At 39.0% G+C, this 25,006-nt stretch overlaps 1 protein-coding gene across 2 annotated transcripts in view; it reads right to left on the bottom strand.

Moving 5' to 3' along the window:
* The window catches only part of sbf2 (SET binding factor 2), a 107,855-nt gene that overhangs the window by 80,191 nt on the left and 2,658 nt on the right, over positions 1-25,006 (bottom strand). For both annotated transcript variants that reach the window (XM_085454301.1, XM_085454310.1), the window contains exon 2: positions 8,664-8,749. In XM_085454301.1, the coding sequence (XP_085310427.1) occupies positions 8,664-8,749 (86 nt within the window). The remainder of the gene's footprint in view (positions 1-8,663; positions 8,750-25,006) is intronic.

Below are 25,006 nucleotides of genomic sequence, written 5' to 3'. Positions count from 1 at the left end.
TTTAAGGAAATTATTGCTGTGGAAAGTATTAGTACGATGCAATTAAAGCCAAGATTAAATTAATTGTGGAAAATGGGAAGAAAAAAAAAAAAGCCCCCTGAGGTCACAATAATTATTTCAATCAGTCAGAAACCTAAAAACAATAAAAATGCACACTGAAGCACATACCAGGGCTGGGACACGCAAATATTTTTATTATTTAATAAATTATTTTAAGGAATAAGCAATTGTTACATCTGCCGACAATCATTTCTCATTAACTGACTAATTATTTCAGCACTGAATTATATAGCACTAAAACTTCACTTTGGCCTTTTGCATAAAATGCAGAGCCCCAACCGGAGCGCACTGTGGTGAGCCCTGTGCCTAGCACATGATCAAAGGACACTGATTTGAGGCTACATCTACTGAGGAGATGCTTTGTTTTCCTACCGGGAATTACAGAGGAGACAGCAGGAATGAGTCTGTTGACAGAACATTGTCCGCAGGCTACATGTAATAGACTCACCCTCATGTTCAACACTGAACTTTGTGGTGCTTAGGAATGTGTTTGACCTCTCAGGCATAGTTGTTAAGATACTTCACCTCACCCAACACGCATAAACACATGGAAAGCCAAGTCGAGCATAAACACAAAGACCTATCCGTTTCTATTGCACAGTGTGTTGTGTATGTAACTCTCAGGGGATGATAATGTCACGTGAGTTAAAGTATTATATAAGAGATTTTTTATGGGCCTCTAAATAATTTTATTTAACCAAACTAATACTAGGTGGTCAAGTCAGAGATCAGCCAAAAATGAGAGGATTTTTTTTTTTTTTTTTTTTTTAAAAGAAGAAGAAGAAAAAAGACAAAGTGTGTAAATAAAGTGACGGGTCACCACTCATTGCAAGAACAGGTTTAGTGACCCCTGTGAAACTCTGTTGAAGGGATTCTTCTGAAAGATATTGGTGTTTTGATGCTGCAGTACTCCAAAATCCAAAATTAGGTGCTAATCTGGTCACTTTGGAGGCCATGGCATGTGCTAGAACAGCGGTCCCCAACCCCTGGGCCTCAGACCGGTACCGGTCCGTGAGTCGTTTGGTACCGGGCCGCGAGAGTTGGGGCTCAGGTGTGAAATGTATGGTTTTCAGGGTTTTTATCGTTTTTCAGCGTTATTTTGTTATCGTTTTTATAGTTAACTCGGTTTTCCTGGGTCTTTTCACGTGTGTTATGAATAAATCTTCTTTTTTTCGGTACCGGTACTAGTTTTATTTTGTTGTATTTATCCGCGACACCTTAAAGGCCGGTCCGTGAAAATATTGTCGGGCATAAACTGGTCCGTGGCATACACTGTGGATGGTGGGACTACCCTTCCTTAAGAGACCAGTCGCATCAGCCTAAAAAATGCGTAATTGAAATGAGGTAATCACTCAGTCCGTTTTTTTAATGGCAGCAACCCTTCCTACTTGACTGGTCTTGATTTTGTATTCTATTTGATTGGATTTTGTCGTGTACACAAAACATAATGATTAGTACATGCAGGATTGTGCAAAGGTCTTGAGCCACCCCTGATTTCTTTATATACTGCTAGGAAAATGCAAGTGATCTATTCAAACATCCGAGAGCAAAAATGGAAATAAAAACAAACAAAACTGAAAGTCAATATTTGCCGTGACTTCTTTTAATCTATGACACAGCTTGAATTCTTTTAAGCAAGCTTTTTTTGGCATTTTTCAAAGTAGTCTTCAGGAATAGTTCTCTGGGTGTCTTGAAGGACATCTAAAACTCTTCTTTGGATGTTAGCTGCTGTGTGTTTGGGATAATTACTATGCTAAAAAAATAAAGCAGTTGCTAATCAGACCCTTTCCTCATGGTATCACATGGTGGATCCAAATCTTACATTACTTTACTGCAGTTCTACCTACGCTGCAACTCTGCAAGTCCATCAGTTGTGACAAGATTAGGGCTCAAATTGTGATCATAAATATTTTGTACTTGTAAATCAGACTGCGTAGCTGTGAACTGAGTTTTATAACCTTGTAAATCAAAATATCTCAAAATGTTATGTTTGTGCGTCCACAGATGAGAGTTTCTATCTGTGTAAAAAAAGATTTGTGTTCGTGAAAAATATTTACACAAGTTACAATTTTTTTGTTAGGTCTGTTTACAGATACAAAGGAAAAAACTATGTGTAAAACTTTGTGCTCAGGATCCCTCACTTGTGTGCGAGTTTCAACTTGCAAGTACAAATTTTGACCAGATTTTTTTTCCTTTCAGCTGATTGGTCAATGTCCACATGTGCTGCTCTCACCGCTAACTAGAGCAAAGCTCCCCAGCAGCACTGGCTGAAACCATGTTGCAAACCATGACAGAGCCTCCACCATGTTTTATAGATAGCTGCAGACACTCACTGTGTTATCTTTGGCATTTTTATAGATTAAATAAAATACATGGGAAATAAACGATGTGTTGTTACACTTTATTACTAGCAGGGATAGAACTGGTTCTTTGCTAAGCTGCCTGTTATGTGTAGACTGGTTTATGCACTGAGTCAGGTGCCTTTTTTATGCTTGACTGACCTTCATAAGCCTGGAAACCTGTTGCTCAAGAAAACTTTGAAACAAATTACCAGAACGTCTGTGTCGTTAGAAGCAAAATAATAACATGTCCTCTCTCTTTTTATGTCTGTCACCTTACATCAAGATCTTTTTAATCACTAGAATCTTGAATTTTTTTCTTGCCATGAACGTCATCTTACTTAGCAACAGATTTATTTATTTTTTGCAGCCAGTAATGACATAATAATTTTTTTAAACATGTGCATAATTAATAACTCATGACTGATATTTCAATTACAGTGAGCAGCCTGTATTCGTAAATGTTCAAAAGAGAAATAAAGGTTGTCTGAGTGGGATCATTATAATCGGTTTTAACAGACTTGATTTCTTTTATGTACCATTTGTACAACAAACAACAACAACAACAACAGAGAGAAACCTTTTCATCATAAACTGGCGCAGGTAGAAGACATGAAGGTTTTTAAGGTGAAATATGCAGGCATAAATTACAACTTTAACCAGCATTTTGCACTTTAACCAGCAAAAGCAAGCTTGGACAAGCTTTTGTGTGTCTTGTTCACAAATAGATAGATCAGATCAAACAGCTTTAAGTCCATGTGGTTGTCTTACAGTGTAGACTTTACAAGTACTATTAATAGAGCCCATAAAACAGGAAAGGAAAGAGTGTGTCGGAAGCAGAAGACTTTTTGAGAGGGAACAACAGAGGAAGAATAAAAAAAACTTAATTTGATACCAATATGGTGTCAACAACTGTGAGCAGCTTATGGCCCTTAACATGCACTGAGATTTAAAGGGTGCTTGCAATTAGACAAGCAAACTCAGTAGTTCAAAAATAATACCAGACGGTCTTAATTTTCGCCAAAGTAATACTCTGACAGTACTGCTGCCCACCAGGACTAGTGCTGGGTAATGCTTTAACATCTTGAATATGACCGGTAACTACTTTAGTTTATGAACGAATAAATATTTAGTTAAACTAAGTATTTCTGGCACTGACAAGCAAGGGCTGCAACTATTAAACATAAAGTTAATTGGTAACACATTTCCCTACCTATTACTGTAGGACCAGGCTTTTTTTTTTTTTTTTTTTAATTTTTTAAATTGGCAATGAATAGGTCTTTTCCCTATTTGGCTTAAATAAGCCATCGTCTGTAAAAGCATGTCTAAAGCCACAAGAAGACCAATTGGATAACTGAATATGTTGATGGGCTAGCTGCGTGCAAGTAAATTACTCTAGAAATATGAAAATAAGCAGCCTTAGACTTATTACAGCTCACCACATTCATTTTGAACAGAATAAGCAAAAAATCAATAATCACATGGCGAGCCACGTTTAGCCTTCTGCATCATCATTGGATTCAGGTTAACCTTTGCATCGCTGTGTCAGTCATATTTACAAAATTCTGCTTAGCTAGCTTCTGTCACCTGACGACTCAGTGAGGACCTTCACAGAAAAAGTTAACGAAAACCAAACATAAATTTGTTTCTACCAACAGTAATGGGGGGGAAAAAATTTTTTTTTTTAAATCAACCTATAAGGAAAAATTGTTACTTCTGTTTATTTGCTAATGACCCAGATAGCAATTATCATTGCTGAAATTTGGTAAAATACATAATTAAAACATTTTTTTTTGATTGCGAAAACTCCTAGGGGGTCCTAAAGTTGCACTACCTTCAAAGTTAGCTAATTTACAGTATAGCATGAGGCTGTGCCCCAATTCTGAAAAGCGAGGTGATGGAAATGTACTAGGTGCACTGACCTCCATCTACAGACCTGGCTCATCCATACCAGATGAGTTCTTGGGCTGGTTCCTATCATCATCACTTGCCTGCAAAGATTAGAAACACATTTTTCCGAGCGCAAGTTGTAAACGCTTTTTCTTGGTGCATTCCTCATCTGTGGTTATTTAGTCTGCTGGGGGCCTGTTGTGACCGCAAAATGCTTTTCGTGCTCAGCTTCATCCACTGATGTGCTCCTTAGTGTTTGTAAAAAGCAATTTTCTTTTTCATGGAGTGGAGAAAATCTGCAAATAATAATGGTTTACATACCAGCTCAAAACAGGGCCAAAATGCAAATTGCTGAGTGGGTCTGTTAAACACTATGGTGTATCTTCATTAAAGCTTCAAAGTTGGAATTTCAGTCATTTGGCCCCTGACCAAAGTTTGTCACACACAACATAGTAGGAAAGTTAATTTCTGGAACAACCCCCTCTTTCCTGTCCTTGCTTACCCCTCTGGGTGCTTTTTTTGTTTGTTTCTAATCAAGAAGATTTGAAAGACTTGAACATATGAATCCTATTCAACATGTTATTCAACAGTCCAAACTAAACTTGCAAATACTGTCATATCTTCGAAGTACAAAATGTGATTTTTGCAAAAAAAAATAAAAAAATACGTCACTGAAAAAAAAACTTTTTTCAGTGCCTTTAGTGAGAAACATCATCCCTATGCTTTCTTTGCAAACTGGGGATTGCAGTATGTCTTAATTTGAGTCCAGGCTGACACATAATGAAGAAGCATTGGTGGGGATCACTCCGGAAAGATAAAAATTCACACACCCACACAAGCCCAAAAAGAATGCTATGCAGGTCCTCAATGACATCTGGAACCACTAAACTAATAGATTCAGCTAAACGTGTTTCAGTGTTGCTATATTTAAACTAGAGGAATCTTTGACAGGATACTTGAGGGATGATGCAGAGAAAACAGAGCCACCTTGGTTTCTTTTTCTCAGACACACTTAGAGTCAACTAGGGTTTGAACTCAAGAAAAAAAAACAACTCGCCAGTCTAGAGACATTCTCTTCATTTCATTTCTTGAACTACGCCAGTCACCGATGCGGTTTGTCGGCTTTGAGGAGCATTGTGCTTTGCTGCATGACACACGGTTGCTCGTATCTAAATAATGACTCCCAATGAGACATTCCTGTCGGCCACCAGCAGACTCAGTTAGTTACACAGGAAGACGCCGGCATGCCATTCAAACCGCCCACTCACAATATGTCCATTTGTGGCGGAATAACAGCCTCACTTGTCCTCATCTGCCTTATAAATACCGCTGCGTAAACAAAAGTCGGAATAATAGCGTCTCTTTGACCGTGACAGAGATCCTAAAGATTTCAGCTGCAGCCATAATACCTTACAGCCATCGTTTAATCAATGATTTAAAGATAAACAAACCTTTTTTCGTAAATCATCTAAAAGACGGAGACAGAACTGTAATGTTAAACTTTTAAATCTTCAAATATTATATGAAAAGAATAAATTATGAACTCCACTCCACAAACTACTCTATCATAGTGAAAAACTTACCTCATCTAAACATGTCTTTTTGTGGAATGCCAAATGTTTGCATAAACTAAGTTTATCTTGGCGTAGATATCTGACCCACATTATGCAACTTGTATGCGGTGAAGTTACAGAAGGGTCACAATTTAAAGGAAAAAACAAAACAAAAAACAACAGAGTGTCTTAGCAAGGTGTCGAGTGACCAACCCTGACAGCAGTTTTAATGGATCTTGGCACAGAGTATCTCCCTGAAACACTTCTGGATGGCTGAATACCATTCTTCCACGAAATATTCACTTTATTTGTTGTTTTGATGATGGCGATGGGGTGGAGAAAGCTGCCTAACAGATGTGGTCTAAAATCTTCCATAACTGTTCAAGAGGGCTGAGATCTGGTGGCAGCAAAAGGCCGTAGCATGAGTCACAAGATAGGAAAAATACATGCAGATCCACGCCAAAAAGCGAGGCAGGTGACGGGCTGAAATATGTATGAAACACACTGACAAGAGCAGAGCAGTTTTATATATTTATTGCATTTGGTAAGGTGTAACGTTTGGCGTCCACCTGCTCTCCATCAGAGGACAATCAGGAAAAAGTTGGTCTGATGAAGAGCATGTGTGCTCCAAACTTTACACCCTACCAAAATGCAATAAAAAGATAAAACCTGAGTTTTGCATGTGATCACAGAATGAGTCAAATATTGTAAAACCATGCAGCGACCTCTCTGGCCCCACTGATGTGTTCATCCTGGCAATGATCACTTTCATGACAAGATAACATAAAGTATTGATTTACAGTGATCTTTCCCTTATAAGGCAAGGGTCTCGAACCTGTGGCTCAGTGTGACTTTGACTCCAAAAAAAAAAAAATCGCTTGACCTGCAGCTGAACTTCAGTCAAAATTAAGCTGAAACTGGTCAATTTTTGAAAGTTTCACTATTATTTAAAGTTTTGAAGCTATATATTTTATTGATTATCAAAGGAGGCTACTTTTCATTTGACTGATGCCCAGAAACAAAGAAGTCTCAAAGTGGGTGGCATAGCTTTATTCTCAAAGTACCCCAAACAGGCTGGTAGTTAGGATTAACAGTTTTAGTATTTTCAGTACTATACTTTCTATAAAACCTACTTCTTTATTATTATTGTTATTATTTTAAAACACATGGATCAACAATATTATACATGAGCTAAAACTTAATATTGTTTTGCAGAAAAAGAAGAAATCTGGCAAAGCTGTGCAACCGTTTGGTTGTTACATTCAAGTCAAGCATTGAGGAGAGCAGGCGCTGCCTCGGTGAAGTGAGAAAAAAAATGAAACAATGTACAGATGAGCAGGACAGCATCATGTGCAAGTACTGCGTTTGGATGCAAAGTCCTTTTGCTGTTTTCCCTCCCTGCTGGTTGCCTGAACCATTTAGCTTAGTCATTAAAAGCTTATCTGCAGTAGCTAATATAAATGAACAAAACAGATATAACGCAGGCGCTCATGTCCTGTGCAGTAAGATACTGTTAACTGCTAATGTTACCCCAGAGATTGACAGTTTTCCCAGTGCTGAGAAGCAAATATTTGTTCATCCATTTTATTGTCCATATAAGGAAAACAGACCCCCAGTCACAGACCCCTTAGTCACCCTGCAGAAGAAAAAAGGAGGGGAACATGCTAGTATCTATTCCCTTAACATGACTTAACAGGAAGCTGGAGAGAGAATCAGAAATGGAGACCAGATAGCAGGGTGGGCAAAATGTGAAAAGGAGACGAAAGGGGTTACCCAATTAGTGACTGTGAAAAGGGTTTAAACAAACTGGAGTAAACAATTTAGCTGAAACAGGAAATGCCAATATCTGATACACAAGCTCCAAAAGGGCAAGAGAAAATTCCCTGGGGTGTCATCTGTCATCTGACGCTGAAAATACTTCAGATTTCTTTTTTTCCCTGTGACAAATGTTTCTTATGATGCAGCGCTTTCCACAAAACACATTTCCTAACATTGAACCAGGAAGCATGTAGTGTTATTCAACAAGGTCCACCGTTAAACACGAAGTGGGGTCAGCACTGCACGGCACAATCGTCAGTCACAATGACGATGGAAATATTTAGATACCAGTCAATCAGAATTAACTCTATCAAACAAAACAAAGCAAAACAAGTGTACACTAAAGGTGAAATATCACAGTTCTCTTAATGAGACGTGCTGTGGAGGTAGTGGTAAAAGAGGCCAAAGGAAGGGTCAAATTTCTAGATTTTTCCCCCTCGTTACTCATAAAAGCTCAGTTTATCTAAAATACTGCGGTGAAAATGCCTTTTTGTTGCGAGAGGTCGGAGGAGAATCGCCAGACTGCTTTTATGCTGACAGCATGGCAACAGTAACTCAAACACTTGCTACAACCAAAGTATGCAGAAGAGAATCTCTGAATGTACAACACATCAAACCACAATGAACCAGACGGCTTGTAGTAGTGGAAGAACAGGGAACTGAGGCTACGATTTCAAAGGGCTCAACAGAAAAGGACAATTAAAAAAAAAAAAAAGGGGAAAATCTTGTCTGGTTTGGCGAGTCGATATTTCTGCTGTGACATTAAGACGGTAGGGTTAGCATTTGGTGTAAACAACATGAAAACATGAATCCATCCTGCCTTGTATCAATGATGATAGAATTTCTGAGCCATGTTTTCACCCCCTTGTTGCATCTATGCTACAAAGAATTAAGGCTAAATAGCAGGTGAGTGTAAATTGGCACTAAATAATCACAACTTTTAGAAACCTTGAGCCCATTTTGAGTCGTTGTGAGTGCAGAAGTGTCATGTATCATGACTTGCCATTTCCACCCCCTGAGGAAAAGCTGTTCCCTCCCAGTCCTTTTTGGGAAATCGCTGAATTATCTTTCCACATCCCTCTCCTGAACCTGCAGGTAAAAGCAAAGACAAAGACTGGTCAGTCATTACAGAACACTTTTAGCGCATTAACATAGATTAAACAGGCGCCTCTGTCAGTGCGCCCCAGGGCAGCTGTGGCTACAATGTAGCTTGCCATCACCAGTGTGTGAATGGGTGAATGACTGAATGTAGTGTAAAGCACTTTGGGGTCCTTAGAGACTAGAAAAGCGCTAAACAAATGCAGGCCATTTACCATTTACCATGAACAGAAAAAAGTCATTACTGTATACGTATTTATGTATATAAGTCAACCAATTCAGCAACATGTTGATATGTAATATAACAATACCTCAATTTAAAGATTTCTCTTTATCAACAAATAACAAATGAAAGTCAGCATGAAAGGATGTAACGTGTAAAAAGGCCATTACTTGGTTTCTCCTTTATCTGGAAAAAAACCCCAAATCATCTGATGATTTCTAAGAAAAGTCACAACAGCCAGGAAGTGAGAAAGTGCTGAGCATTAATGACAAGAATTATTTTTACCTGTAAAAGGGAACTGAAAAAAAAAATCGTACTGAAAAAAAAATAGAAAATACATTTGTTAAAAGAAATTTAACATATTATGCGTGAAAGTCAAATAGGTTGAAAGGATGAGGATAAATGTATCAGAGAACTGGGGAGCAATTCATGCCAAACAAAACCGAGTTTGATCAAATCAACCCCTTCAGGAGCTGGAACTGTTGTCTGTTTTTCAGTATTTCCTCTTTTTTTTTTTTTTTTTTTTTTTTAGACAAGTCAGCAAATGTGGCTAAAATCACAACAGTACCAGTAAATTCTTTAAGTTTATTTCTGGATAACAGTTAATAATAATTAAAAACAAACAAAAAAAAAAAAAAACTACCTTATTAAATAAACATATTTAACCCCATGGAGAAAAATCTCCTCGGTTCCTTCAATTTATCTGCTTTAACTGAAGATACGCTTCAAATAAATTGAGTCGGTGTGAGACGGTGTGCTAAAAGAATCGAATCATGGTTGATGAATACCACCTATCTTTTTGTGAATGATCTTCCAGCATCGCTGCAGTATTATCACCAAAACCAATTCAATAACTCTGAAATGCATTCTTGCAAAGTTGGTGAAAAACTCGTTGTGGATAGAATAATGAAAAAAGTCCTGATGAGACTGAGTAAGGCAAGATGTTTAAGGAGGAATGCGTGTGTGAGAGAGACATGAAAATTACAACATTAACACAAAGCAGGCCTGTTTCAGTGATAGCGTATGGACAAGCAAATACTAAGACAACACTGAGCTTATGGTGTGTGTGAGAATACTTTAAGTTATTTATCAGTAAACTTCTACACGCTTTTATAGAGACTAAAAGCATTACAAACGAACTTTGTAAGCTTTTTAATTTCATCTTTTAACATCTTATTTTTGCCGTTTTGAGTTAATAAATGCTGGGTTAGCTCACTCGAATTCCCAGTTACGATCAGTAAATTACCACCCTAGGTGGTAATTTTGTCACTGAAGATGTCCAGTGAGGACAGTCTCCACTTAAATTCATATTATAAAAACCCACTGCTCCAAGCTAAAGTCCATAATTAATCTTAAATGCATATTACTGTGAAGTGAATACATGAAATTACTGAATGATCTGAAACATGTTGCCTCTGAAATAAACCCTGCCATTCACTTTTGTTATTTCCCTAAAGAAATTGTTGATGTTGGCAGGAAAGCATATATACATATGCAGTACAATGTAATGTACAATTCGATGTCATCCACACTTAGAGTACATAGTGGTGACAGAGAGCTGGATACCGATCTATAGCAGTTGTAGTGAACTTCCCATTAGTGAGGTTGACCATCTAGAGCTTTACCGCTGAAATAACTCCCTCACCGATTTCCCCCAGGACCCCATATGGCCGGGTCTTGCAAAACCCCAAAACCAAAATTAGATGCAATAATTCACTTATGCAAAAACAATATGTATTTAGGACTTGATATATGACTGCAGCATTCTTGTTTAGCAATGTTGAAGGCTAATTAAAAAAAAGCAGCTTTTATCTAATTAGGGAAAAATTCCCCCCACTTAACATGCCAAAAACTGTTTCACAACATGCACTTTGTCACAATGTATTGCCTGACCCCATGACTTCATCTTCACGTTATTTTAAACTCTTAGTCACTCTCTGACAGTTAGGACACCCTTTCTATTCATCGGCCAAGAGAAAATTGCCTTTTATCAGGAGAGTACGAAAGAAACAGACAGAAATTGAATACATGTGTCTCGTTTTTTGGAATCCTTTTAACTAAACTGTATAAATAGCCCTACAGAGGTTTTTTTGTTTATGCAATCAATAAAAAATGTTGTTTTTGCTGTCACATATGGCGCTGAACATTTTTTGTAGAATCTCGATAATTAAAACACACTTTGAAAATATTTTTGAATTTACTACATGGAAAAATTTAAAAACAAAAAAAATTCCACATGCCACAATCAAAAGCATGATGTAAGTATTGGCTAGCACTAAAATCATATAAAACAGTTACAATGGTTAGGGAAATCAAAACCAAACCATGTGCCTTTTAAACATAATTTATAACCTGCAACTTTAATTTCAGACAGTAAAAAAGAAAAAAAAAAAACCCTCAAGAAGCCACACAAGGACATTTCTGGATGGATTTGAGGATATTCCATCTTCGGATGTGTGAGGACACTGCACAGCATCGTATGGTAAATACAATCTGTCAGTGCTGTTAGGAAGAGCACCAAACCATAAGCAGCACTTGTCAAGCTCAGCATAGGAATAAACAGGGAGGTTCTTCGAAAGTCTGCGTTTGTATGTGTACCTGTGCTGCAGCTAGGCTAGCAGCTCACGACAGCCTATCAAATATGGGTGTAACACTATGCATACTCCTCATGAAATGCACTCACGCCCTTTCAGAGACAATTACTGTCAGAGATCTATTTATGTCTCCATACTTGCTCTCCTGGGACAAGCTCCACTTGGAACGTTTCGACGCACCAGCTGCTGTCCGTCAGCGATAGCATGCTAGCCTTGATTCCTGCCAGTTTTATGGCGTGCCGAGTGTCAACTGACCTTGTTGCACGACCAGAATCTGTAACTGTCCTGCATACTCGGCACAGATTAACCAATCGGCCACCATTTGGAGTTCAAAAGTCAGATATCAGAGACTGTAAGTGAAAGATGGGCAAAGCTTGTGGAGATGAGAAATTATGTCTGTGAGCTCAGTGTGCACTTTTCTGATGAGTTTATGGTCTTTATCCTTATTTTATGTCTTTCTGAATACAATGTGATGTTCGTTTTTTTAAAATTGTTTTATTTATTTATTTATTTTAATAATGTTGGTCCCATCAGAGTCAGTTTGCATCACTATACAAATACATTTTGATGTGCAACAATTTCCATTTCTTTTCAAGGTTTTCCAGCCCCCCCCCCCCCCCAAAAAAACCCCCAAAAAAACCCCCCAAAAAATGCTGTGACTCAGCAAGCTATTCAACAGACTGCTTATGAAGCCCCTGTGTCACAGTTTGGCAATAGGTCATATGCCAAGGGAAGCAGAATTGCTTGAACAAACAGGGGAAAAAAAACCCCACTGCAATACATTATCGGAATGACATGAGATCCTACAGCTGCAGCATTCATGCACCAAGCGCCTCAAGCCTGCTGTCAGCAACGCCATGAAATGTAGACCGCTGCAAAGGACAGTAGGGCTGGGCCATATTATACCGTTCACGGTAATACCGGTATAATGTTAGGCAACGATAGGAAAATGAAATATCGCGATAGAATGGGAGTAAAACGCGCATGCGCAGTGCCTTTGTTTTCATACGCACATGGCCGATTGTTGAGTGAAACAGATGAACCAGAATTGGTTTGTAAAAATGGTGCAACTTCAGTGATGTGGAACTGGTTTGGTGTTTGTCTGTCAGATACACGACAAAGCACATTTTTTTGCAGAACATGCAAGCGGCCGTCGTTATTGTCGTATTTGTCGGACTAAGATGCTCTTAAATCTGGGAGTAATCTGGGTCCTAAACTCCGTATTCTTCAGGTCAAACAACACTGCAGCATCACTTAGAGTTAAAAACTGTCTAAATTCTTTCATCTTTAATAAAACGATCAGCATTGCTGCTTTACCAGGTGTAACTATAAAGTTTAACTTCCAGGCATCCATGAAAACAAAAGTTATTACATTTAACGGAGTTAGAAGTTAGCAGGAAGCTAGCGGAAGTTAGCTCGCTAGTTTCGCTAGTTACCTAAGCATGATATTGCACGTTCTGACTGAGAGATTTCTGAAAAAAATCAAACGTACAGCTCTGCTATCACTTCCAACATAAATGAAGACAGGAAACTAAACAGCAGTGACGTTTGTAGGGTTACTGAAGTTGGGCTAGCTGGTATATAATGACGTGCTACGTGATCGCTAGCGACACAGCTATGTTAGCATAACATAAACAGTGAAGCTGGAGGACGAACACTAACACTTTTCCACTTATAAAAGTTAACGTGAAGGTTCTTCATGGTTAGAGACAAATGCAATCGCATGGCAGGATGCTGTAAACGGACCAAACTTCAGTCAGGAGAACAACTGAGATAATCCATCCACAATACCAGGTTAGTCATTAATATACTGCAACAACATGGGAATAGAGCAGCTGCCAGAGAATTCAACATTAATGAATCAATGGTACAGAAGTGGAGGAAGCAAGAAGAATGAGTTTAATAAAGTTTGATTTATCTGACTGCTTTGTTTCGCTTAATGTGCCTTATAATCCCGTGCACCTTATGGTCCGAAAAATGCGTACTGCACACTGCAGTTTAATGTTGCAAAGCACCTCTTTTTAACTTCAGTGGATATTATACATGGTTATGCTCAGGATATGTCAGCCCATTTCTACTGGAAATGCCTTTTGGTTAAACTTTCAGCAAGGAATTTGCATTTGCACTGTTACATTTTTATAAAGCTTTAATGTACATAAAAACCAGCTTCTTGTTTAAGTGAAAATAAATGGAAGGTTGTCTTTTTGCGCTAGTAATGTTGTGGAGTTGTATTTTGTCTCGCATCAATTATATCGTCGGTTATATCGTTATCGCAAATTTTCAAATATATATCGTGATAAATATTTTTGGCCATATCGCCCTGCTCTAAAGGACAGCAACTAATTTATCATGCTGAAGCACTTTGGCCTTAATGGGACTGATGGCCTGGATTCGGAATTGTATGCAGAGTATTGCGCAAAGGTTTTAGGCACTTGAGATGTTTAGATTAATTCAGAAACATGCAGGGAGACACAGACGGTATGGGGTGGGGGCTGTGGGGGGTAAGCCTTAATCTAACATCACACAAGCTATGTACAAAAGGAGGCAGAAGACAGTGAGACTGCCTAAGTCAATGGTGCTGTTTGAGTTGACTGGAACCACTTAGGGAATGGATTTAACCTCACACTCAGGTAACGTCCTGCTATCTATCTACCAGCTGCTGTTGCATGAGAGCGAGAGAGAGACAGCCACAGACATGTTTATTTCCTACTTAATGCATTAAGAAAAAGTAAAACGTGCTCTGCGAGCTGAAGAGCCTCATTCACATACAGCGATCAACAACTTAGTCTGCGTCTCATGTGCTCTGCAACACGCTCTCCCCTCACACGCGCTCAGATTAATACCAGAATACGACAGAGCAGTGCAGGAAATAGCTAGCCCCTGCATGAACTCATTTACATTAAGCATTCATTTTTTAAAAATCAATCAAACAGACAGAAACTCCCTCGGTCTGCTTTTTCTCATTTTGAAATGCTGAATGTATCAAATTCCCACATGCATTCATTCAAAAAGACTGCAAAGGTGTGAAATACAAACTATTGCCTTGACTGGCAAGTTGTACAGGCTATCACTCTGGTCATCATTGGCCCTGAAGTTCATTGGCAAAAACCCTAGGACCCACCTGCGAAGTTCTTTAAAAACACTGTGCATGCGTAGCAAGGAAAGCTGTGTACCACTGATACCAAGTCAGAGAGTTAAGTGACAAAAATAATTTGCGTCATTAACTTAGAAAGCATTGATGTTTTCCATTTACAGGCTAAAAACAAAGAGAAGCCTGATGTTGTTTACACGGAAAAGCATGTGCAGATATATCATGGCTTGTGCTGGTAGAACACCAGTCTGCCTGACTGTTACATCTTCAGGTTTTTACAGCTCCTCTAATTGAAATCACATGCTTCGAGTCCTCCAGGTTCTAATTTTCAACCGCAGATGAAAATAAATGACAGAATTCCTCGCATTCCACGAGGCTGCACTCTCGTATTAAAACAAGCCGTGCTTTCAAATATGGCCCCCCTGATAACTATAAAGAACCCCATTGGAGAGGATAATAGAACCCAGGCCTGAATGCGAACATGCTAATTTGAACATCCGCTGGCACGACACGAGGGGAGGATACAGTCCAAAATCAACGCATGTTTATTTATTTATTTTACAGTTTTTGGCATGTACTAAATATGCCCAAGCCTTTCCAGCTCAATAAAGCACAACCTCCGTGTGGTATGGCCCAACAAGAGGGCTGGAAAAAAAACAAACAGAAAAAACAAAACGTGAAATAAACGATACATACAAATAATAATTTTTAAATGTCTTTGGGGACTAACTTACTAGGAACATTAAATATTGGTGAAACAGCCTTTACTAAGTGTTTAATAAGGAGATACGTACATTCCAGAAAAAACATTAAAAGCATAGATCTCGTAAACTGACACTTCGACGCCAGCAAACTCTTATCAAGGGTTTGTGGCACACGGTAACAGCTTATAAAAAAACAAAAATATTCCAAGTGTCCAGGAGAAAGGGGGAAAAAAAACGTGGCTGTTCCTGTTTGTTGTCTTCCTAAAATCCTTTATGTTTAGCTTTAAACTGACTCCTTTCTTTGTAGTTTGTAGCTAATTTGAAAAAGCCCAGTGATTTGTTTGACAAGCGTAAAAAAAGGATCATCATTTGGTCAAATCTAATCGGCCACTTAAGCAATCCTTACGCCTTGATTATAGTCCACTTTGGACACAAATGGCTGGAGACTCAATGGCTGAGTAGTCATTCCTTTTACACTTCTTTGAAGTCTCCTTCAAGTCCACCGCCTGGGGGCGCATGCTCAGTTGGTGCATTGGAATATATATTCTCCCCGGACGAGTCCACGCAGTCACACAACAGGCTAGCACATCTGAACCAGGCAATTTTTTTGCCCCGAGGACCAAAGTGGATACTAGCAGACACGGAAAGTATAATCTCGCCTTTAAACTAAACTCTAGATTTGCTAGAGTCAGTGCGGTCAGTGGTCACTGACACAATTGCAACAGGTATTTTGTTTGTAAATGCAGAAACTCGAGAAATCTGTGGAAATATTTAGAAAACAGTCATCACACTCAGATGGCGAAATGATCACTTTTCGACTGCCTAGTTTGAAGCGCCCCTGTCAATGACCCGGAGTGTTATGTAAGCAGCCTGAAGCTCATGCACGATAATATTTGATGTAAAATATGATCATTGTTTAAAACGTTGCTTAAAACTGACTATAAATGTAAATAGTTGCAATGCAAATCACAAAGGGCAAAAGATTCAAGTCGCTATCTCAGAGGAGATGTAAGAGGTGGCACGGAAGTGCTGTAACACCGTGGCAATCCCCATCGCTTTGTGGGCAGCTCAAGAAATACAATATTTTGGATTTGATATTGGATCTGACTCTACATTGGGTATTGATTAAATCTATGGGCGATTTTACTGAACAGAAAACTGTGACAGGACGAATGAAAAAATGCTTTAACTGTTCTATTATTAACTTGAATACATTTCTCACAGTTCACTAAATTATTTTTATAGGGATTATTAAATTCTATAGCCATTCTGCAGAGTTTCATGCAGTCTTTCTCCACACACACACACACACACACACACACAGAAATATGTGACTTAGATCGAATGAACCTAATAATTTATTACTCAGTTGCGTGATTTAGCACAGTCCCAACAACAAGTGAAAAAAAAAGTTGTTAGTCTTTCTTGATTAGAGCAGATGTTTCTCCTCTTAAAAAGAAAAAAAAAACTCAATTTATCTTTCTGATTTATTTTCCTGCTGTTACTGTTGATAAAATACAGCCAGATGCTCATTTTACCATGTATGGAAAAGGCCACCAGTGGACTCTGCCAGTTTACGTAACATGCACGTCACCGTCTAACCTCATTTTGGCCCAGGCACTTACACAGGTGGACCATTCTGGAACGGGTTCACAGGTATGGCTAATTCACTTTCTGTCACTTTACTATCACTACCCGAATATAAGGAGAAATTCCATGCATAAACCTAAAAACGTGATTTACTTTAAGCTATTACAGTGAATATATAATCATCGTTTAAGCACAAACATTCTGCTGGATCTGCTCCATCCATAAGAGTTTAGGTTGACAATATAGTCTCCAGATGTGAGGAAATATGGCTATGGTAGCAATCTTCTTTATTCAAACAGTCACAGTGTGGGGAGCAGCTCCCATTGTCTGAATAGCAACACAGTCGACGATGCTCAGTCACAGTTAACCTGAAGATAAACTTGTTTTAAAATCCTCAGCTACTATAGAGGTCTCCTGTATGAAAACATTTGCATGCAAATTCTGTAAAAGGCCAAATCTTTCCTGTAACATCATCATCGTAGTACACGGAGGCCCAGATTGACCTCAAAGTTGACCACGATCAGGAAACTAACTTGTTCTGGATGTCCTGTGTTCAAGATAGGCAAAGAAGTGAGCTTTGGTTTTATTTGCATGGTGAAAGGGTACCACAGATTAGACAACTGTTGATGTCATAATTAGCTGAGATCAACAGCTAACTCAGGAAGCTTAGTACAAACATGCAAAAAGATAAATTCCCTTTAGGTCATGCCCAGGTCAAAAGCCAGGAGAGGAGCTTTAGACAATTACAGTCAGTGCAAAAGAAAGTTTTCACAAGAATCTGTGAATTCCTGTGAAAAACTAACCTAGCGGCCAAGTGCTGCTAATCAAATGCACTTAATTGACTGGTCATTAGCAAGTGTGACTATAAAAGCAGAAGTTTTGGCAGTTTGCAGGTGTGGAGTATTCAGTTGTGTGTTAACACAATACCACAATCTTCCCAGGAGTCCCAGTAAATTCATCCCAAGGTCAGACCGTGCAGTGCTAACCCGAGAGCTACAGCCTCCACAGACGTCAGTTAGCATGTTAAATGACAGTTCATGACAGTACAATTAGAAACAGACCGAATAATTACGGAGATTAGAGAGACCTTCTCTCTAAAAAAGAACAACACAGCTTACGTTTGCAAAGTTGCACCTGAACAAACCGCAAGACTTTTGGAACAATGTCCTGGACTGACGAGACCAAAGTAGATATGCCCGGCCATAATGCACGGCACCATGTCTGGTTTAAACCAAACATGTCAGCACACACAGTTCGTACCAACTGTCAAGCACAGTGATGGAGGCATGATGATTTGGGCTCGTTTCCAACCACAAACACCTCTGTATACCAAAGTACTCTAGATTCACGTGAGAGCATCTGTGTGACAGTTAAAGCATGGCCCAAACTAGGTCATGTAGCAGGACAATGATCCCAAACACAGCATCAAAGAATGGCTGAAAATAAAAGGATCAAGGTGTTTCAATGATCCAGTCAAAAAACCAGACCTCAACCTTGCTGAAATGCTGTGTTAGCACCTTAAGAGAGTTAGGCATAGGCCACTTCAGTGAGAGAGAGCTTGATAAAGTAATACAGAAAATCTTCTAAAGGTGATTCAAGATGGTGAATCACGTGGAGCACTTGAGTTTCTTACAGGACCTGCATAGACCCTTTGAAAGCTTTTCACATGACAGCAACTTCCTCAAATGTGGATTACAGTTTTGTCCGCCTCCTCTCTGCTCACAGCTTGAAAGCTTTGTTTTCCATCTCAAAGAATAATTTAAACCAGTTTCGATATTCCACAGACAAGTGGTCCCCAGTGGGTTTCTACAAACTACATAAACATTTAAATATACTAATCAGTCAAATTCTCACCAGTTCCACTTTCACTCAGCTCATGAAAACTAAAAGCTGTGCTGCTCTCTTATATTAATGTCTTACTCATGATTCGGGCGGTGCATGTGGAGGCAGTTCCATCCAAAGAATTACTCCCTTTTCTAGCTTTCATCAAACAATTAGGTGCAATTTCTTTTACAGCCTTCGGTTACATGTGTTGATATAATTCTTGAGACTAGTTTGTTTATAACAATGGCAATACATACACACTGAGTTTATTTGGGATCAATACTGTACCCATTCCAATGTTTTACAGTATTTTGTGTGGATCGAGCTGTATCCTACCAACCCATTTCATCTGTCTCAATATATTTATCCTTAAAATGTCACAGTGAAAATGGTTCCTGCCATGAACTTTACTGTAATTTGCATAACCACAAAAATCACAATGCTCTAATTGTTTAACACCTTTCAACACACTGTGACTGGGGCAACAGGAGCCAGTGGAGTTTCCCTACATATCAGTTTTAAACTTCAACGGAGAGGAAGGAACTCCCCCATTGTGGTCAGGGTTCTTTCCACCACAAAGTTTAATTCCAAACGAGGCGCTGCCAAATGTGGAGCCCAAAAGAAAACAATCAATGGAGGCAGCGAATCCAAGAGTAAAAGCAGAAGTGAGTCAATTCCACATCTGCCATCTTACTCAGTGCAAGAGCCATAAACTCAAAACTTTGTTAACAGACAGTCTCTCTTGGTGATGAAAAATGCAAGGACTGGTAATCAGGGTGCAGGAGAGCCTAATTTTTCTGCTTACATAGGGACCTAAAAGGATTTCAGGATTACAGGAGCAGTGTCACAAATGTTAAAGTTGAAACAAATATTTATTTTTATCAAGTAACTAATTATACACTGGAACAGCAGATATTAAAAAAGATGGATATTAAAGGTGTAACCTGTAATTAACTTTTCTAAAAAAAATAAAAATAAAAATAAACACTTGAATCGTTATAAATCTTCTCAACGACTGGCTGTTTTGTGTTCCCCTCATTAAGATAGATGACAAAAATAAAGAACTGTGAAGTGCGGATTAATGTTGAGACGATTTATATTCTCCTGTCCTTGGTAACCATTATTATCTTGTCACTAAACTAGAAGAAAAATGGAGAAAGTCACTGCAAGCCCATTTTGAAATTTATTATTCACAAACCTCAAACTTTCAGCAAATTTTTATAAAAAAAACAACAACAACAAAACAAACAAAAACAAAGGAAAAAAAAAAAAGAGTTTTCCAGAAACACAGAGCCAGCCACCATTTTCAATGTGTTTGTTACCACTAACAACAAAACAGACCACATAACTTACAAAGAAAAACGACACATGGCAGCACTTTATAATCCACATACATCATGAAATTAGCATCCCTGAACATCAGTGGAGCTTACTAATCTAACATCACCTACACAGGAATAAATGCCTTCCAGATAAAGCTATGTCAATATTGCAACAAAGTTTGTAATAAAGGCCTAGTGTGTCTTCGTCCCAAACTGTTATGCACCCATAGCTCAGTTCAGTCCTTCCTGTGCACATTCACTGTCATAAATGAATTCTCAGTACTGTGCAAAAGCTTTAAGGCATCCTTCATTTCTTTATATTCTGCAAAGAAAATAAGAAAAAGGCGCAGTAATCATAACAGTTCATATTTAGTATCACCACCTTTATACTCCAGATCTGGCCCTTTAGTTGACCCATCTAATGTTCCTCACACACAAATCATCACAGTGGAAGCCATTCATAACAAAGGGAAAAGGGGAAAAAGGCTGGGGTATGTAATTACACAAGAACTGGGCTGAAAATCAGATTAGAGCAGACACATTTGAAATTCTCACGCTATAAGATCATCAAGTTGCACAGAGAAGGTCAGGAGAGAGGTACAACAGTGAGCCTCTACAGCCTTCTGTAAAACACAGTGGAGGCTCTGTCATCTGAATTTCAGCCATTGATCTGGGGGGGGAGGGGGTCCTGTCAAAATTGATTGAATTATGAATACAGAAAAATGCCATGAAGATCTCGAACCAGCATACTATTCCATCTGGAAGCATCTGATTGGCAGGGGCTTATTTTGTAGCATGAAAATAATCCCAAACAACAGCGCCACTGCATTAAAAGCATACATGAATAACGGACAGTGGAATAGCATCAGTCTCCCCAGAGCCCAGACCTATGTAATGTAATGTAATATGTAATGTAATGTAATGTGTGCGTGTTAGTCCCCGTAGGGAAATAGTTCCTCTGCATTTAACCCATTCACCCAGTGAAGCAGTGGGCAGCCACCAATGCAGCGCCCGGGGAGCAGGGTGTAGGGACGGTACCTTGCTCAGGGGTACCTCAGGGTAGCTGTTCAGTGGAGTCGAACCACCGACCTTCCGATCATGGGGCCACCACTCTACCTACTGAGCTATCCCTGCCTGTGACCTCAACCCATTTCCATGTATGATTATGCAAAAAGAAACAAAGGATAGCTCAAGACATAGCACAGTAATATAAATGTAAAAGCATTGTTTTTTTGTGATAATATGCACTTAATGATAAAATGAACAGCCCATGTCAATCAGCCCCACTGAACAAACTGCCTGCGTCATTTTTTCCAAACCTAATTTGTTTTATTATCAAATTCCCGGTAAGAAAGTTTTTGTTCCAAATAGAAAAAGCTCCAGGAAAAGTTCTATATTTCATGCAGTCTCTAACAAGCTCCTTAACTAAGCAGGCATAAACAGAAGACAAGAAGGAACCACAAAGCTACAGATGTATGACTGCATGTCAAATAGTGCTCGAACTTGAAAAAGGATGTGATTCTGTAGATGAAACTACAACCCTACGTGGTGCCGATCAACACAAGCAAAACAAGAAATGGTCTAATGGCAAAGTTAAGCGAAAGTTTAGGAAGACAGCCATTAAGATAAACCTGAGAAGCAGCAATATATGCTGTTTATAAAGCATTTCCAACCTGATCGAATAACTGAGCAAAAAAGGGGACAAAAGATTGAAACTCTTAACAGTAAAAGTGACATCCTTTTTAAAGAAAGGCCAATGTGCTTCCCTTGAAAGTGGGTTCAAAAGGCAGCACAAACACACTTGTTAAAGGTTGCAACAAAAAGTCAATTCATGGAAGTTTTGGACAGAAAAAAAACTGGCATGGAATTATTGCTGGTTGACCTATTAAAAAAAACTTCCATCTAACTATTTTTCCAAAATTTCCATGATACTGATATGAAGACAACTTACTGTGTTTTTCCAAATATACTTAAGTTTATAGTTACAATTTAGATCAAATTTTCTAGTTGGCAGTAGGGCTGCCACGATTTGTCGACTAGTCACGATTACGTCGACTATCAAAATCGTCGACGACTGATTTAATAGTCGACGCGTCGTTTGAAGCTTTGTAAGATCACAAAAGACGCAAGTGGCAGGATTTAAGAGTGTAATAACGGACTGAAACAGAAGATGGCAGCATTGCATGTACAAGGATGTCAGCTACCGTTAAACCCCGAAGAAGAAGAAGAAGAAGAAGAAGCAGCTGTGTCCCAGAATTCATAGCGCGGCCCAGCGCAGTTTCCAACAATGGCGGCAGCTAGTTAGTTTTAATGTTACTCTTATTATTCTTTCTGGGTCACAAAATAAACGTTTAACATATTTTCAGGCGAGAATGTAGCTGTGTAAACCTCAAATATCTGCTCAGTTTATCAAGACACCACATATTTTCAAAAGCGCTCTGACGTTTTCGGAGACATCTGTTACCCACTAGCTCGTTAGCGAGCCGGGGGGCTAGGCTCACTAGCGCCGTGAGAACACCGGACTCCCCGCAAATCGTTTTCAAACCCACCGACGTCTTTCACTCCTCAGGTTAAATATATATGAGTCACTTAGATAACTTAAAATGTTATTGTTTGGCTTTTTTTTTTTTTTTGTATTTTATTTGTTCCTGAGTAAATCAGTTTGTCTGAGATTAAAGTTATAGTTTTTACACAGCTGAATAAACGTCAAGCAGACAGCTGATTATCAGAAGTGTGAGATGCTCCAGAATATACTCCAGTGTCCTGTTATATTTTAGATAGCAAGGAGTTTATTAAACTTCACCGAAACAATCTGCAAATTTCATTAAAATTTAATAAACTATCATCTTGTCTTTATTTTTAGTTAGCACAGACCTTAAACACTTAAAGCTGTAAGCTAATGATAGTTATATAAGAGCAGATGCTGCTGGTGCAATAAGCTGTAGTTTTACGTCCAGTGGATGATGATCTGATTAGTCGACTAATCGCAAAAATAATCGGTGACTAGTCGACTATCAAAATAATCGTTTGTGGCAGCCCTAGTTGGCAGCTTCGCATTTCTTGCATAACTGGAAGTTATGTTTGTTAGAAATAAACCAAACCCCAATACTCTCCCATTTGCCAGGTTACAGCTTCTATATTGCACTATTATTAAAGCTGGGAACAGCCATTTATCCTTGATAGAGATCTCTGAGATACACATTTGACGTCTACATCTAACCACATTTTACTCTTACAACTAGCTGAGCATCATTCCCAGTTGGGATATTACGGGAATCTCATCAACCCAGCAACCGGCTGAATCCATGCCATCACTGATTGCCTAATCAGACATGTAGGTAAACCTAATAGAACAGAACATAAGAAATTTTTGCAACACACCCACTGATGACATTACAATACAAAACCCAACGTGGCTCAAATAGTTGGCAGTTCGTCTTGTAACCGGAAGGTTACAAGATATGGCAGCCTCGCTTCCCTCCACCAGTGTGTGAATGTGAGAGTGAATGAATTGTGGAATTGTACAGTGCTTTGAGGGCCCCGAAAAGCACTATATAAATGCAATCTATTATTATTATAATTCTTGTAAAACCACTTGAAATTAAAAGAGAAAACCTTTGCTTCTGTTTTGCCAGGAATGCTCTTATCTAGTCTGTATCTTGAAACCAGCCTTAATGTGTTTCTGCTGACCGCGATCCCACCGTAATCAGAGAAACAGCTTCTGTGTGCAGTAATGTTGTGGTCATCATTAAAAGAGAAAATCCAAGAGGGGAAATACTGCGGAACCCAAAGCTTTTCCAACTTATAAACTACTCCCTAACTATGCTCAGAGTTGTCACTCTTAGGCTGAACTAACAAGTGGATGGACTCTGGCACAGAGCTTTCCAGGCAGTAGCAGAAGGTTTCCAGTGTGTGGCCTCAGAATTAAAATCTTGCATTTTGCAGATGACGTGGTACTTGTGGCTTCACTGAGCAGTGACCTCCAGCTTGAGGAGAGGAGGTTTGCAGCCGAGTGCCAAGCAGCAGGGATGAGAATTAGAGAATGAGAATTGTTTATGTACATTTCTAAACTCATTGATGGAAATGAGCTGCAAGTGACCTGAACAGTATGGATACAAAAAGCAGAAATAAGCTTCCTGTGAAGGGTGTCTGGGTATTATCAGTGATCAGGTGAAGATGTTTTTTGGATGTTTTGGAGAGCCACTACTCCTCAAAAAGAGCCAGTTTAGGAGGTCTGAGCATCTAGGATGCTTCTTGGATACCTTAGCGGGAGGAGGCCCAATTCGGCTAGCTTGGGAATGCCTCTGTATCTCCACATATTAGCTGGAAAAGCTCTGCTCTGCTTGGACTGCTGTCCCCACAACTCAGACAAGGAAGAGTCCAAAAACAGATGGCTGCGTGGACTCATATTACTAGTATGCCTGATAATCACACATCTAAAGCTGCAGACTTGCATCTATCAGGGTACCAATAGCATTATCCTATCTTTAAAAGATAGCAGTAGATAGAAGTATTTTGCTCTTATGGAAGGTCTTCTTTCTTTGTTTTGTTTTTTTCCAGGACTGTGCTTGTTACATAAGCCGTTGCCCAATGTCCAAACTCGAAAATCCAGACCGTAGAGTTTGGGCTCTGTGTCTGTGAAACACATTCCAAAAGCAGTTTGATTCAATAAAAAGTGATGGTACACCACCAATAAATTGTTTCAGAAAAGCAGCTGGGCAGATGCCTCTTTTTCACTTGGCAAATTGCAATTTATGGGGAACCGCATGCCAAACCGTATATAAACCTTTGCCAGTAAAGGGAAACAGCGCCTTAATGCAAAAGGAAAAAGCCAGGATACACTGCGGGTTCGATACAGGCTGCATCCTTCAAACGAGGCGCTTTCACATTCCAACTCATT

This window comes from Copadichromis virginalis, linkage group LG1 (genome assembly GCF_057382275.1).
Source record: "Copadichromis virginalis isolate Kocher_CV1m ecotype Utaka linkage group LG1, C_Virginalis_male_GT1.1, whole genome shotgun sequence".
Taxonomy (NCBI): Eukaryota; Metazoa; Chordata; class Actinopteri; order Cichliformes; family Cichlidae; genus Copadichromis; species Copadichromis virginalis.
The sequence above is the reverse complement of the archived record's forward strand: the minus strand, read 5'-3'. Positions and strand labels throughout refer to the sequence as shown.